The 17051-nt window shown below is 39.9% G+C and overlaps 1 protein-coding gene across 2 annotated transcripts; it reads right to left on the reverse strand.

Annotated features, from left to right (window-relative positions):
- Positions 1 to 305: 305 nt before the first annotated feature.
- On the reverse strand, positions 306 to 10867 carry LOC146315734 (uncharacterized). 2 transcript variants are annotated; one of them, XM_084736363.1, is made up of 8 exons: positions 10387 to 10867; positions 9355 to 9451; positions 8796 to 8879; positions 5794 to 8274; positions 3840 to 4004; positions 2879 to 2939; positions 2286 to 2410; positions 306 to 585 (listed from the first exon to the last, which is right to left on the reverse strand). In XM_084736363.1, the coding sequence occupies exons 1-8, from the start codon at positions 10429 to 10431 to the stop codon at positions 557 to 559; spliced, it is 3087 nt and encodes a 1028-aa protein (XP_084592489.1). In that variant the 5' UTR covers positions 10432 to 10867; the 3' UTR covers positions 306 to 556. The 2 variants fall into 2 exon arrangements, with proteins under 2 accessions (XP_084592489.1, XP_084592488.1); XM_084736362.1 differs by lacking the exons at positions 306 to 585; positions 2286 to 2410; positions 2879 to 2939 and having other exon boundaries at positions 3558 to 4001.
- Positions 10868 to 17051: the final 6184 nt, after the last annotated feature.

The raw sequence follows: 17051 nt of genomic DNA on the forward strand, positions 1-17051 counted from the left end.
AGACTGCCTCTGTCACCACACAGCACAGCTGGCAGAGATGGCGAGAGACAGAGAGCACCGAGTGCATGTACAAACACAAACAGACTGCAAAGGCGAGTATAAGAAGGAAATAAGAGAGTGTGGCACAGGAACAGAGAGGTAGACAGAGATAAATGGAGCCAAATAGAGAGATGTTGAGTTGACAGCACCACCTGCTGTTCATGCAGGTTTTGACTGCTCTGTGATGCTTTAATTGCATTTCACACAACACACACACACACACACACACACACACACATCCCGAGCATCAGAGAACATGACACCCATGCTTCTTAAAGTGCTGCTTTAATAAAATAAATGTATTGCTATCATTATTGCATTGTACAAACAAACAGCTAGGAAGCCAGTTTCCCTTATTTCAACTGCAGATCACCCACGCAAAACTTCCTGTGCTTCCTCTTCTTCTTCTCTCCCTCTCTCTGTTCTCCCATGTAGTAAAATGAGGAGTTAATGGAGGAAGTCAGAGAAGACAGGCCTGAGGAGAAGGGGTTTAAGAAGGCCATGTAGGCGTCATGGATCATTTGGAGTCCTGGTCCATTTCAGGCTCTAAAGAGAAAGCAGCAGAAGTAATTTACTGTATATTCTGGAAAATATTTAGTTTTATTTTGTCACTGCACATATTTTAATGAGTATGTGCAGTGAAAATGCCTATTAATCAGCTGTGGTGCTATGGAGCTGAAACATCATGTTCCAGAGGTAAAAATACATTCATAATCACCATAAGGAATTGGATTACCATCCACAATGAGAAGCAATATGTCATTGTGATGTGTTAAAATAGTTTCTTTTCTCACATCCCTCGTGAAAAACTACATATGCACTAATCCAAGAGTGAGTATTTCAATTAGATTTGTTATGTTGCCAGGGAGATCTTAATCAGACATGATGACATACTGGCTTGTCTTATTATTGGAGCTAGATTGATACTGCATTTCTGATATCAATCCCAATCCCAATGAATGTTTAAGAGTTTACAAAGTCAGATAACACTGACTAATAACCTTCTGATAACTGCCTTTTTAACACAGGTACATGATTTAAATTTTGGTCATGTGTGCAGGAACATATTCTCATAAAGGGGGGTTGTGATGGATACACATGCATGTACATGTTACTGCTAAAATAAACAACAAAAAGATTAATTGTCACAATTTCTATAGTCAAATGCACCCTGCACGTTGCATCTGGAATGGGCCAAATGCACTTATGGTCATTTTGTGGCCAGGTTCCCTTGGCTCACCTGTACTCAGAGTGGGATCAGAAAAAATACATTACTATAAATTAAAGGTGTGTGCGTTAAGGGCTGTTACAGTACTTGCCAATCACATGAACTACTGACACATTCTCACAGGGTGCTCCGCCATGATGCACTTACAGTTTGGGAATCTTGTACAGTTTTCCCTAAAGGGATAGTTCACTCAAAAATGAAAATTCAGTCATTATATACTCACTCTCATCCCGACTGAAGGTCAGATTTATTTTCTTAGTCTGCAAAACACTGCTGAAGTTTCACAGAAAAACAGCATTGCAGACTCTCCAAAACAATGTGTGAACGGTGACTAATTTTCAACCCAATAAAACAACTGGAATAAAATGCCTCCATACTGCTTGTCTGGCATAATCCAAGTCTCCTTGCACACTGTCACAACACACACATCCAGTTCAGACAGTGTGCATGTGCACACGAACGTGACTCCAAGCTAAGAATCTACGGTGAAGATTCAGCCTAAAAACATGGTGCAAATAACATTTTTTTTCTTCTTGGCATGTTGGGGCTTTAGGAGACTTGGATTACACCAGACGAGCAGTATGGAGGCATTTTATTTTTTTATTCTGTCGTTTTTTTTATGTCTGAAAACTGGTCACCATTCACTTTCATTGTTTGGGAGATTCTGCAATGCTGCTTCTCTGTGATGCTCCAGCAGTGTTTTGTGGACTAAAAAAACTAAACCTAACCTTCAATCGGCATGAGGATGAGTAGATAATATAAATTTTCATCTTTGGGTGAACTATCCCTTTAAAACTTAGCATCTCTTACATGCATATGTTTAGATATGAAAACAGCAGTTCAACTATGAGCCAGTGATGACTCTTTTTTAATTCATTTTTCAGGATGGATGGATAATGTTTCCCATAGCGCACAATTTTATTTGTCATCACAGTGATCCAAACCAATGACAATCTGATCTATGTGTGATGTCATGTAAAAAGTCATAAGACCACTCCTCTCTCCATCTCTCTCTCACCGGTGAAGGTGAACTCTGGGAAGCTGCTCAGGTCTCCTCCTCCATAAAGTCTCTGGAGCTTAGCCGTCTCCTCTGACAGGTATTTTTCGTAATCTGGCTCCGTCTCCAGTGGCCCTCCTTTCAACCTTGGAAAAGGAGAGGTGACAGAAGATGGAGGACTTTGATTCATTATGTCTCCTCTACATTACATTTCAACATCACCACTAGCATTCCATCTTTTCTTGTGTTGGTATCACAGGGCACCCATAATGCAAGCTGTTCTTTTAAAAATCTACTGCACAATAGCAGTGTATACATAAGTGGAATGTTTTATATATACCTTTATATAACCATGAAGTTTTTTGAGATACATTGTCTCTGTTACAAGATAGATCTAACAAAAATTGCCACACAGAAAAATTAAACTGAGAACAGTCAAAGAGTCAAATTTTAACACTCAACATATAACACAATAAAATACAGCCACCCAGCTATTCCTTTAACATGTCATATAATTGAACAACCTGTCTTTTGGTTGTTTAGAGGTGGTCCAGCTGTACAGGACCACCAAAGGTGAACGTAACAGGACACGTCTTTTGTTTTGTTTTTTTTACCTGCGCATGTTGTTGTATTCTCTGATCCTCTCCAGGAAGAGTCTCTGTACTGGATCCAAATCTGAAAAACACAGGAAATCAATGATATTAAGCCTGACCCTGTCACCAGACAACGCTGATAGTAGACAATTCTGTAAAAGTCCGCTTTTTATAAATTATTTATTTATAAAATATCTATGCCTATTTATGGTTGTAGCCAAGAAAGTATGTTTATGGAATACTTTGAACTGGATAACTAAAAGACTGGGATACAGTTAAGGCCTCAATATGCTTCAGACAATGTATTTGTCTGGTTAGCAGGTGGTACCAACATCAGAATTTCTGCAGCACGAGCAACACTGCGGCGGTGCTTGACTGTAGTTAAGTTTTGTTTTTTTTTAATGAATAATTGCTGCTGAAGCTTCTTGGCCCAAAAAGGGCTATTCATGATGGTCCTGAACTTTATAAAAAAGACAAACCAACAATAATTGCGTGAACAAGCAAGTGCCACATGGTGGAGTCCTTCAAAGAGGGACTGTCAGGAAATGTGGACCTTTATCTACATTTGAATGATTATCACAATGAGACTACAAGGCAGACAGCCCTAAGATCAGGGAGGCAGTGTGATGCAACCAAGAGGAAGACGTAATGTCAGGCTTTTTGCCCTGCCTTCAAGTTTAGCCACTCAGAACAGGTATAATCAGTTCAACCAAATCTATTTCAAGCATCCTGAACCATTGAGGGAAAGGTTTTTGGTAACAAAATTTATCATAATTTTGTAGTTCTGAAACAGGAAGAGAGTGGGACACACTACACACTCATCCACCATCCCAACCTTACTGCACACCTCCCTACCAGAACATCACACTACCTAATCCAGTGGCTCTGAATGTTTGTGTTGGCTGTAAATTGCATGTTGCAGAATTACCAAATAGGACCTACAGCTGTGTATGGATCTGTGTGGGTCTGCAAGTGTATTTACCTGTGTGTGTCCATTTATCATCTTCATTCCCCAGTGCTTCAGTCTGTGCTTCCTCCTTCTCCACCTCCTGTCCCAGCAGCTCTTCCTTCAGAGCAGCAGAATCTTGAGAATCACCTGTCCCTGCAGCCACTGAATCGACATCAGCTGACCCAGTGTCAACTGCTGCTGCATTTTAAAAAAAAAACAAAAAAAAAAACAGAAAAAAGACCAATGAGGGTCTGTAAGACAAGAGCTGATTCCACTTTCTAAATCATCTACCGCTTCACCAACTTCAGTTTTGATTAAAATCTCACTGACAGCTTAGCAAAACATAATCTGCTCTGTTTGCACCTTGCCTGCTGTTATCTCAGTTTCAATTAACACATCTTTTTCTTAAGTCTTCATAACACAGATTCAATTTTTGTGAAATGTGCTTATTAGCTTTCTTGCAGAGAGCTAAGACTATTAGCTCAGTTCAAAGGATGGAATCAGAGGAAACAGCCAGCCCGTCTTTCTCCAAACTTTGTAAATCCACCTACTAACATCTCTAACATAGTTTGGTCAATCCCTACACAAACAGAAATGTAAAAAGACAATTGCTTGACTAATATTGATTAAACCATCTCCCTGGTACATCACTGACAACTGCAGCTCAAAGAATAAATAATTAGAGCGTGTAGTTACCTGTAAAATTACAAACTGTATTTTTTTCCCTAAATTTGTTTGCAGATAAAAGAAAAAGAAATGACATGTTTATTGGTGAGCTTTAGAGCTGCTAGTAGGCATATTTTAAAACTTAACAACTACTACTGTTGCATTCTTCCTATCTTTATGCTAAGCTAAGTTCAGATGAGTTGCTCAAGCCATAGACTGTATAGTAAATTAAAGGGTGGATGGAACACCTGGGTCTGAAAAGTGAAGCTAATGAGGAAGTACCTTAAACCTGCATTCTTTCTAATCACCAGAAGGGGGAGACTCCATTGGCTGCAAAAAGAAATTTGATTGTATGTAAACTTATGAGAAAACAACCGTATTTCTCACTCAATTTATGACCTCAGCAAACAGTTTCCTAATGAGTTCATGGTCTAAATTGATAGTTTCAAGCTCTCTTCAACACAGCATGATGTTTATTTTGTAAATTATGCTGCCATTTAGAGTAAAACAGATAAAGCAGGGTATCCTTTGGCCAGGGCTACTGTGTGATTGGCAGGTCATTCTCACTGAGTCTATCCAGTGCTGATGAACCGCAGATCAACTGAGCTATCCAAGCACCTCATGAAACTCAGATCAAACTGTCATATTAGACAGTATTGATCAAACATGAATCAAGACTCTGCTACCATTACTCTATGTCTCTAGTGTACTGATTTAACAATAACACAAGAAACTTTGGGGCCAGACAGGCTACAATCATTTCCTGCTGAACGGATGAACCAAAACCAAGCACCATCCAAGTCACAGTATGTCACCAACCAGCTCCACGCTCTTGTCCGTACTGCACATGCTCTTGTTGCAAAAAAAGAAAAAAAAAAAAAAAAAAAAAAAAAAAAACAAGATGGCAAGCTCCAGGCTATAAAACAGTCGCCCACAAACCGATCGGTTATGCGTTTGGTTCCCACTCAGCTCTGGCTTAAAGGTGGAGTGGGCAACTCTGGAGAAATATAGTGGATTGCAGAGTCTCATTCCTAGGTCGTCAAATGTCAACACTTTGGGTTGGGTTGATTGTTGAGTTACCAACCCAAAGCGCTGGTATTTGAGACCTGGGAATGAGACTCCATAAAGACCTTTCTCCAGCACAGCTTACTCCACCTGCAACAGAGAGTCTCAAAATCCTCTCAACTAACTCTCAGAAAAAAAGCAAATTTCAAGCTAGTCCTTTAAATCAGCATGACCCTAAAATTAGAGTTATATACCACCTCTCCCTTGCCTTTGCTATTCCTAATGTTTATTCCCCACAGACAGGAGTCAAACTTACCATCCACTGTTACATCCTCCTGACCAATGTGACCCTCTGTTACCCTTGTTACATGCCCTGGAACAGAGAAGAGCAGCTCCTCAATCAGTGCATCTGTCTGGAGAACTTCAGACAGAGCATCATCTTCAGGCAGAGACAGAGATTTGACATCCAGAGCCTCAGTCATCTCTTCAGACGCCACCCTATCCTCTACCTCTATCTTCTTCTCTCCAGCAAGAATCTCAGCTTCCTTCTCCAGATAATCTGTGGTTTCACTCAGAGACTCGTCCTCCAGAGTTCCCAAGGAGGCCTCAACTTCTGCCAGAGTCACAGACTCAAGAGTCATGGCCTCCAAGACACTCCCTTCCTGGTCTGCAGACTTTTTCTCTCCTTCCTCATCAATAACTATATCCTGTTGCCCCAGTTTCTGCTCAACCAGTAAAGTGTCAGGCGGCTGCCTTGGTCCTTGCTCAGAACCAAACATGGCCTCCAGCAAAACAGACGTCTCAACTTCTATTGCATCGGTTGCTTCAGAGATAGAATCTAAATTTAACATTTCTGCCTCAGTTGTGTCCTCAAATACATCTTCTTCAACTGTGGTCTTTGCTTCCATCTTCTCCTCTTCTGCTTGTACCTCAGCTTCTTTCTCGAGAGTATTCCTTATTTCTAGCAGAACTTCAGTTTCAAGACCTCCAATTTCAGCTTTCACTTTAGATAAAGTTATCGACTCAAGCGTCATGGCTTCTGCTTCTGTTTCCTCCTTCTCCATCTGCAAAGACTCTTCGTTTGCTCCTATAGGAGGGTCATCAGAGGCTTTTACTGTACCAGAAGCTTTGGCTGGCACTGCAGGAACATGACAGAAAAGCTCTTTCACTAACATGCCACTTTCACCTTCTAACTCTTGAAGATCTTCAGAAAGATGGTCCCATTTTGAAAGAGCTTCGGTTAAAATTTCACTTTCATCTTCATTTGAGTTCTCACTTTCGGCTGTAGCTTTGAGTTTGACTCCAGTTTCCGTCTGGGCTAACAACTCCTGGAGTTCTTGTTCTGCTTTTTCATCAAGCGTAGATGTTGTTCGGTGGAGTTCATCGATTTTTAAAGACTCTACCTGAACCTCAACTATATGGAGTGTTACCGACTCTAATGTCATTTTTTCTGGCTTGCTCGCTTCCTCCTCAGCAGCGACATTTCCTGAGGACGATTCTACTGTGGATTCTAGTGTAGCTCCTACTTCATTTTTCAAAGGCAAAGGTACAGATTCATGTGCATGTAGGCTTTCAGCAGCATCATTTTCAACTGTAGGCTTGACTGTACCCTCAGAAACAGAAGCTGTACTCTCTAGAGAAGTGCTGGCCTCAATTGCTGGTTCTATTGTTTCTACTGAAGGTTCATCTTTGGCACCATATGAGACATTGAACACTCCTGAGTCTGTGTTGTTGGTTTGTATTCCTTGGGCTGCTGCATCTGCTTCAGTTTCTATTGTAGTTTGTACCGAACCCTCAGCAACAACAGTTGCTACTGTTTCCTGAGGAGAGGTGCTGGCCTCTACTGATGGTTCAACTGTAGTTTCTTTTAAGGGATCATTTTCAACAATGTGCGAGAGGGTAATAGGACTTTGGTCTGTGCTGTTGGTTTGTACTGCTTGAACTGGAGCATCTACTGTTGCATCTACTGTAGGCTCTACTGGACATTCAGCAACAGCAGCTCTACTCTCTAATGTTTCCAGAAGAGAGGTGCTGGCATCTACTGTAGTTTCTAATAAGGGTTCTGCTGCTGCAGTGTGTGAAATGTCAGCCACTCCTGAGTTTGTGCTTTTGGTTTCCGCTGCTACATCGACTGTGATGTCTATCGTAGACTCTACTGGACCTTCAGCAACAACACCTTTAATTTGTAGTGCTTCCACTGGAAAGTTGCTGGCGTCTACTTGTGATTCTATTGTACTTTCTATTAAGGGTTCTTCTTTGGTAGTTTCTAAGACATCAACCATGGCTTTTTCATCTTCAGCTGGAACTCCATCTACTGTAGGCTCTACTGGAGCTTCAACAACAGCAGATTTACTTTCTAGTACTTCTACAGGAGACGTGCTAGGCTCTACTGTTGTAGTTTCTATAAAGGGTTCTACTGTAGCAGCTGGTACTATGGCAGTTTTGAGTTCAACTGGTTCTGTAGCAATTTCTACGTTGGTTTCTACTGTCTCGGTCAAGGTTTTCCCTTCTAATGCAGCTGCTTCTGGTCCTAATGAGGCAGGTGTGACACTGGCTGGAGGAACAGTTTCACTGGAAACACAATCAGCAGCAAGATCAAGAGGAGACTGCTGAGGAGTTGCCGAGGAATTTGAAGTCTGCTTGGGAATACTATCAACTTGTTTAAAACTAGAAGCACCAGCAAAGACAGAGACCGAAGGATCTGTCTTTGACAAAGGAGGAACATTTGAGGTGGAGGCCTTCACTGAGGAGGTGGTAAGAGGTTTGGTGGGCTTGGAAATGGCTTTGGTAGGTCGAGCTGTAAAGGGAAGGGGAGAGGAAGACGAGAAGAGGAGGAGGAGTATGTAAAACCACTCAGCACGGACATGGCAGAGACAAGCAGAAGAAATTAGCATTTGAGAGATTCAATTAATTACAGTCAGTTAACTCAGCTGGTAGAAGTGCCCTTCAGGCAACTCAGGAGCTTGTTCTCTTATCTATGGTCATTTGCAATTACATGTGCTTTCCCATATGTTGCTGTCTATGCTGTTCCATAGAATTTACATATCCTAGTCTAACATAGTCTTCTGCATGATTCTGATAATGTATTCCATTTTAAAACCAGGCATCTGAAAAACTTCAAATGATACACAGAAAAGTACCATTAAATGTAGTGTGATGAAGATGGGGCTGGTCATTTTCTTGCAAATCCCCAGAATTAAGCCCCATTCATTTTTATTTCTAGACTACTACTTCCTTGAAAATCCAAAACTGGCTCTTTCTGCAGCTGCAGATTACTGTCACCTGAAAATCTCTACACAACATTTTGAATGTGCTGACCTTTTCCAGCAGGAGGCCTCTGCTGGGAGAAGAGTTGCTCCAGGAGTTTAGCGACATCCAACGCTGGCTGAGGCTTGGCTTTCTCTGTCAGTCAAAGAAAACAGACACTGGGAATAAAATCGCTTTAGTAGAGGCCTGACTGGTAATACTCGGGTAGATCTTGTGCCACCTCACATTTTTCAAATTTTAACACCTGACCATGATGCAGGAATGTAATAACTTTATTTGTAATGAAAAGTTTGTCTGCTGTCCCAGAACTGGGACATCCTTAATTTTGAGCATTGATCACTGTATATGTCAATACTGCTAAACAAAATTGTAATAAAGTATAGCTTGACAGAGTATTTTAACCATATTTCCCACATGTAGCAGTGGAAAAACTTGTACTATCTCTATGTAATATTTCCTGTCACATACCCAACATACTACTACTCAGCACTCTTACTCTCCCACAGGTGTATGAGGAATAACATATGCATAGAATACAGTGATAATTGCAGATTACAAGTAAAAACATGACAAAAAAAATCAGACAGACAGAGAGGTGTGTTTGTCTTACTGATGTGTGTTCTGCGTGGTTTTCCGTCTGATGATTTCGAGCTGAACAGTGCAGTTTGTGGCCTCCATACCACTCTGCACAACTCCCTGTGAAAACACTGGACACACACAGAAACACAGTCAAGTTATGGGATGCAGAAAGTAATGCTGGTACCAGACAGAAAACTTTAAGTGGTTAAGAGTTTCAGGAATTCAACTCAATTTTTATTCCTGGCTCCAAAAAATTATCTCAGGTTTGTTGATCTGTTAATGTCCCTTGCAACATCAACCCCCCTTGTTGGGGTCTAATCAATAATGGTTATATATATATATATTTTTTCAACTATACACATTTCTTTTTGAAGTGAGCTTCTTTACATGTATTTTGAAGGGACATGAAAGGCTTTCTCACTCAACCATTTAAGTTTTTACTTTGAGAGAAACGTTCTCTTACATTTTACAGCAGGAGAGCTTCAGTGTGTGTTAACCTTTAATGTTCACCATATGAAATACTTTATTCCTGTCTGTCTGTGAAGATAACTATCTAACTGACAAGTCATGTTAAGTTATGTATAATAAGTAGTGGAGGAAGTAAACTACTCAGATCTTATACTAAAAAGTAAAAGTAGCATTAACACATTGCAGAAATACTTTGTTACAAGTTAAATTAAAGCATGCAACGTTTTATTTAAATAAAAGTTTTTAATAAGTATTAAGAAAAATATGCTTTACCAAAAATAATCTACTCTGCAGAATGTCCCAATTCAGAATATATATGATTATTGGATTATAATCGTCAAAAGATTAATGTACTTTAATGTTGCAGCTGGTTATTTTTAGCTGTATATACTGTGTAGATACCTCCTTCTGAAGTAGATGTATAAAGTAGCAAAAACTTAAATTACTCAAGTACAGGTGTAAATGAATAAATATGTTTAGTTACCTTCCACCACTGTATATTATATATAATAATATATAATTTATAGTTAAACACGTAAGGTCAACTTTAAGTCTCACTGTTAACCACACAAAGAAAAACAAGGCATTTACTTACTCTTACACATAATCCTGTTCCTCTTCTGAACAAAGCAGCAGCCATGATTGTTTCAATAAAAATATGTATATATATCTGTGAGAAGTTTGTTTTTCTTTGGTAAAGTGTGAAGGAATGTCAGGTCGCTGTTGGAAAGTACTAAATGTCCCGACGCTCTCTGTCCTCCAGCATGGCAGCGTTACCTCTGTCTTAACGCTTTGGAGACACCGAGGAATATTTAACAGGTGATGAAAATGTGCAAAATGCTAAATAACTAATCACAATGCACGAATTTAGTTAGCTAACAAATAAACACGGCGATAATAATGAACATCTTCCTGCGTCGACCTGAACCGATTAAACATACCGCAAAACGTTTGTTTTTTAGTTAGTTTGTTAGCTAACTAACATGATTTTGTTTAGTAAAGGTGTCCTGTGTGTTTTATAGCATTACAGTTACATAAAGCTCTCTACCTAAAGCCCCTGAACACTGATGTCAAGACAGGCAGAAGAAGAAGAGCGCGTTTCCGGTCCACAGTATCAAAATAAAAGAAGCCAACAAACTGTCATTTAACATTTATTGAATAACTGTTTGTACCAATATTGTACCGACATGAAAACAAAAAAGTATATGATAATTATGACAAATAAATTTTAATTTTTCAATACTTTCTGGAGAATACTATACTAAAATGGTTTAAAAGTTATTATTTACCTTAAACTTAAATATATTTTATACACTTGTGTATCTGTAAAGTCTCTGTTTCAAATGCAAAACAGAATCATTTGAGTTATAAAACTTTTTTTTTTTTCAGTTTCAGATTTTTCACTATCTTCCATTAAAGCCTTATATCTACCATTAAAGGGGAGGTGGTGGTGGTGGTGGGCTTCGAGCAGCTCATAAAACTTAGCTTTAGCTAAAAAATAATGAGAGATAAATGAAAAGTTAAGTATGAGGATGTGGCAATATATTTCATAATTAATTTTATCCAAATACTGCTTCAAGTTGATGCTTTGAATGTATAACAATTACAATACCAATGGATATTAGATTAGAAAATACAACATCGACCCTAATTAAATTTGACTTCTGGCATAAACCACAACCACTTCTAGTCTTCTATCTGAATACAGATACAGAGATGTATAATTTTGTTGGTTGAACAGATACAGATACATATAATGACATCTTTGAGCACCTATAATTTACATGTAAGCAATTTAAGTTGACATCAGTCAAGGCGCTGCTAATTTTAGCTGCTTCCACTCCTTTTAGTAATAGTGTATCATGTATTATAAACTGATCATAGGTTTTGTCAGTGAATGTATTCGGTTACTCTCCACCACTATATCTACATTACTGCAGTTAAGTGACTCCCGCTGATATGCTTTTATTTTGAAGGAAGGTTGGCTACATTCCGGCCTCTTTTGCGGCTGAGTATGTGCGTCTTGACGAAGGTTGTTTCAACCAAGAGACACCGCCCCCTTTCACTGCACGTGCCAGCACAACACAGAGCTGAAGCAGCTACACTCCCCTCTACTCCTCTGAGTTGTGGTTCTGATCCTGACAGGAAGTGCTATTTCCAGAATAAGGTGGAAGTGTGAGGAGAACAGTCATACAGACTGCAGGGGGCTGTCAGTCAGCAGTCCTCCTGACCCTCCTGCTGAGGCTCAATGCAACCTCTGTGACTCTCCTTTTTAGCCATGTGGGCCACAGGGTTCACATACCATGACAAATCTGACACTGCTCTGCCATGTGTGAAGTATAAGTGAGGAGGAACAGAGTAGAAATGTAAACACAGGAACTGACAACAAAAGTGTTGCAGAACTGCTGAATAGGGGAGACCTGGGGCAATTGTAACAATTTTTACATTTTCCTTCAAAACTCACAGACTACTTGAAATACACTAGTCATCTTTGGATATAAGAAACACATGTAGGTGTACTAATTAATGAGACAACTGATATATTCTCACTAATAAGGACAAGACTAAATTATTAATTGCCCTCTTGGTAGGGGTAACTGTACTCAAAAAAAGTCCCATTAACCCACTGCAAACCTCAAAGCAGTGGCAGCTGGCCAGTAGAGGGCGCTAGGCTGCAACCCACCTCTCCCCACATCCTAGAACTTCAATGAATAAGATTAAGTTACTTTTGATGTTGCTGCCAATTTCATTAAGTCAAGGCTGATCTATGACGATGCAGCAACAAGCCGAAGCAGTCAATGTGGCGTCTATATTATACAGCGTGCATCTGATTGCTGCAGATTTACACACCACCAACCACTGCATGGCACCAGAGTGCAAGCAGCTGTCTAGATCTGATATTTAATGCGCCAGAATGAAGTGCTATTGGTCGGCTAGAGCAGGAGTGACGCCAAGATCAAAAAGTGGCTGATGGTGTGCTACAAGTGGCACAGTGGCATATGCCGATGCTGCTTGCCCAGTGATATATGCCACTGCCTGCACCACAGGCAGAGAGACGATCCTACTAAGCATGTGCAGAGTGAGTGCCATTACTCTAGCTTGCTTCTGATTGGAGGAAACTGCAATATGGTCAAGTGCAATATCCAGATCAAGGAAAAAGAACCACATGGCAAATTTCTCGAGAAGGAAAAATGTGTCAGAAAACAGCATTATAATGAGGCAATGTAGTGCTGCATAGATGACCTGACCTATAAATCTTGTTCTCCAGGTGAAAGAAAACATTTGTTTCGTACAGAACTCAGTAATTATCACATCATCACAATTTTTTTTTTTTTTTGTGAACATGAAAATTGTAATGCAAAACTGCTCATTTCAACTAATTGTATCGTATATCACAATCACAATTTCAGTCAAAATAATTGCAATATGACTTTTTGACCAAATGTTGCAGCACTTCTTAAAACTGCCCCCAGTTCCAGTCACCCCTATCTCCCCTGCTTGTTAACAGGCAGAGAAAAGGTCAAACAGTTTTGCCTCAGTTTGCTTGATTTTTTTTGTCATCCATTACAATTAGATCATCCATGAAATCCTTCAGATCATGCTGAAAAACGACTTTCTTTGAAATTGAGAGTACTGATTTGTATTATTTAAATGGAGGTAATCAACAGGAAAAGTGAAGTTCTTCTGGGGGTCCTACCCACTGATGTAGCCTGTGTTGGCATGTTGGCTCAAACCAAATTATTTGCTACAGAAACCAACAATACAAACGGCTGCAGTCTTGGTCCAACTGAAGTTTATTCTGAACATTGAAAGACAACAACGTACATCATCTTCTACAGTGATAATTAACAGCAGGCTGTCTCTATCGCCCCCGTAGCGCTCATATATTAACTCTCAGATAGCAGTAGTATTATACACAACCTGGAAGGTAGACAGTAAGAACGGGTTCAAACTGGTTTAGGTTAGTTTCAGTACAGTGTGGAGAGGAGATGGAGGGGCGGGGGTGTAAGACAAATTCATCATCATTCATTATCATCATCATCAATTTCAGTCTGGGGAAACACAAACATTCGTTCACACCATCCTCCACAGTCAAGCTGCTGCAACTGGCTGAGCCTCGCTGACTTCTGATTGGACAGTGGCTGGTCACTAAGGTAACTATTGGTTGTCTCAGTGGTAATTTCAGTAACCGTGGCATTAAATTAAAATGACTAACTACATTTACTAACCGGCCAAGTTGGCTAGCTAACTAACATATCTACAACTCCGCTGAGCGAATGAACCGGTGTCGTTATCTGTCCAACTGGCAAACGCAGCGGCCATTTTGAATACTCATGTTGGTAAAGTAAATGAACGCTGCTTTCAAAGTAACTCCTGAGTTTGTGTTGTCGACAAAGGAAGTCAAGTAAATGATATGCTTAAAAATTAAGTGGTTAAATTTGTGACAGTGAACTGAAAACGAAAAGTGTTGCCATTGTGTGTATCATTTTGCACCTTCTCATGAACAAGCTAACATGTGAAGGCACCAGAAATATGCAGCTGCTATGAAAGCTAAACAAACATTTATTTATTTATTTTAAAAACTCCATTTCCTAAATACATAAAAAACTACAGTACTTCAATAACTGAAGGAGGAATCAGCTTACATTTAAAAACGTAAAATGTTTGGACCAATAGTAGGCTGCCGCAGTCTAGCCGTGAGAGGGCTATAACCAGCTAGCTAGCTATGTAGCTAGCTAATTTTCTGCTAACTTTAAGTCATTAAAGCTGACACTCAAAAAGATAATATAATAACTATTAACATCCATCTGAAATGTTATGCACTGGAGCAAAAAATAGCTTTAAAGGGTAGGACTGACAATACTCTATATATTCTTATTGTTAAGAAATCCCACAAAAGACCAAAAAGATAGAGTCTTGAATGTTTTTCAGGCCACGGACCCCTTAGCTGATAAACAGACAAAACAGGGACCCCCAACTGCCTACACTGCACTCAATATTTTCTGGAACCATATTGCGCTTATCCTGCAGCTGCTAAGTCAGCAGCTGTTGTTGCATGGCTAATGCTAGCTTTGTTAGCCTCACTGTCTGCACTTTCACTGCTGGTTTCTGAGGTGGAGGCTATGCCATGTCTTGCTTGTGAAGTTACAAAATGATCCATTGTGGTTCACAAGAGCTTCTGTACAATAATCCAGCTAACTGGCTAATATGTTTCAATAATACATAGCTAAGTAGTTTGCCGTTACAGATATGTGTGGCACAGTGATTTAGTAAGTTAGCTAGCTTTTGTACATTAAAATATTTTGGTTTTTCTTTGAAACTTTTCAAAACCCTTTCAAAAAACTGTCAAAACAATAATTTGGCAGTAACACTGAGTACACCCTAGGGGGCCTGACCCCGTTGAAGACCCATGCACAAGAGCACTAAATGTGTATTAATCCACTGATGAAAATAGTCCCCAACAAATGAAATATTTCCCCTCATTTGAATGAGGTTTTCTTAAAATTACAGTCTTCTGGTCTGAAAAGACATTTTTGAAGATTTACCTCTTCAATAGGAATCAGTGGGTTTGGGCTTGAACACCAACGAGTTGTTAGTTTTGGTTTTTCATGGGGTTTGTTTATTATAAGAAAAATAAAGAATATCACCAGTCTTAAACTTTAAACCCTTGTGTTTTATCAAATTCCTACTTTGACTATTCAAAATGGCCACTGTGCCGAGTCGTGTCCTGCTCTGCTCTAATATCAGCGACAGTGTGTTTTAAAAGTGCTGGGAGTGCCGACGCACAGTAACCTTATTTTTATAGATTGAGCTTCTTCAGGGTTAGAGTGTGGAAATGATCTAAAATGCTGTTCCTATAAAATACACGTCTGTAGTACCTAGCATGTTTGAGGGCCCCTATCCAGCTCTGGGCCCCCGTGATTCTTTCAGGGTTTTCCTCCCCTGCATAGTGACGGCCACCGTGACAACTCCACACAGCAGCAACGTAACAATAGAGTTTAGATGTGTGACAAAAATCACCTAAAACTATCACCCCCGTGTGTGTCCAACATAAAAAAATAAGAAAATTAAGACATTCTTCTTTACAGTACCTCAATTTAAATTAGCTGTCACACCTCTTTCCTGGTTGCACATTTCAGTAATATTATTATTATAGTCGATACATGTGAAAGGGATGTCTGTCATTTATTTACACTGGACACTTGTCATATATTGGGCTAAAATTTTTCTATATTTTCAGCTTATTAGCATCGTTAGCATTTCTCATTAAACCTGTACATATTTAGCACTTTCTGAGATAATGTGGCAAGTGTTCAGTGAAGGTCAAAACAGAGCAAAACATTTAAAAATGACAAGGTCCCTTCACATGTAGTACCTCACCGCTGAAAGTCTGAAGAGTTGAGCTTAAGCCTCCGAGACAGTTGTAAGACTTGACGTAAAAAAAAATCAAAGAAAATGTACACCTAACCGTACCTTTAATTAGCCTGTCCACCTCGACACTCATACGGTCATTCACTCTCTCTGTCTCACACACACACACACACATACGCGCACGCGCACACACACACACACACACACACACACAGGGGTTTGGGGTTTGTTGGGACTAAGAAGGAGGGCTGGGATTGTCACTGGAGTGTCTGCGAGACTGTCTGATGAAGCAGAGGAAGAGAAACAGTAAAGACCCGGCTGATGAAGAGGACTGGACTGAACTGGATTGGACTAAATCCAAAATGGAGCCAGACTGCAGGAGGACAGACGCAGGTTGGACTGGACTTGAACAGAAACATTTTCATTCCTCGGCAGTACAACATCTTTTATGCTGAGCTAGCTAACCTGTTAGCTTTAAAAAGTTCACTAAAAGAAATGCTTGTTAAAAGGTGTATTTACCTTTAATTGATGCTTCAAAGTCCCGCCCATTTTTGCTCTGTGCTCAAATATCGGTTGAGCAAGTTTAGTACCTAGTGGTTATCTTGTGAGGCAACTAGATTCGCGAGATCACGCGACAATCCATCTTGCCAGGCTTCAAGTTAACTGTTTGTGTTTGCACTGGAAGTGGTACAGCCTATCGGCGTCCTAATAGACCTAAAGACTACTGGGTGTGACGATTGTGAAAAACATCCACGGAAGCGACTCGTCTCAAACAACTCATGGCAGCTTCTGAAGAGGTAATATCAGAACTGGAGAGAGTTTCTTCATTTAAAGGAGAACAAAGAATGGCACAGAAGGCTTTTCTCAATTTCTCTTCGGCAAGAGTTT

Source organism: Lutjanus erythropterus, chromosome 14, assembly GCF_056507025.1.
Source record: "Lutjanus erythropterus isolate fLutEry1 chromosome 14, fLutEry1.hap2, whole genome shotgun sequence".
Taxonomy (NCBI): domain Eukaryota; kingdom Metazoa; phylum Chordata; class Actinopteri; order Lutjaniformes; family Lutjanidae; genus Lutjanus; species Lutjanus erythropterus.

Bases quoted from the DNA above. Each gene is read 5' to 3' on its own strand.
- LOC146315734 (XM_084736363.1), bottom strand. From the start codon at position 10,431: ATGGCTGCTGCTTTGTTCAGAAGAGGAACAGGATTATGTGTAAGA. The intron at 8,275-8,795 runs GTCAGCACATTC...TTCCCTTTACAG, and splicing joins GAGGCCTCCTGCTGGAAAAG to CTCGACCTACCAAAGCCATT. The intron at 2,411-2,878 runs GTAAAAAAAACA...TCCTTTTCCAAG, and splicing joins GAATACAACAACATGCGCAG to GTTGAAAGGAGGGCCACTGG.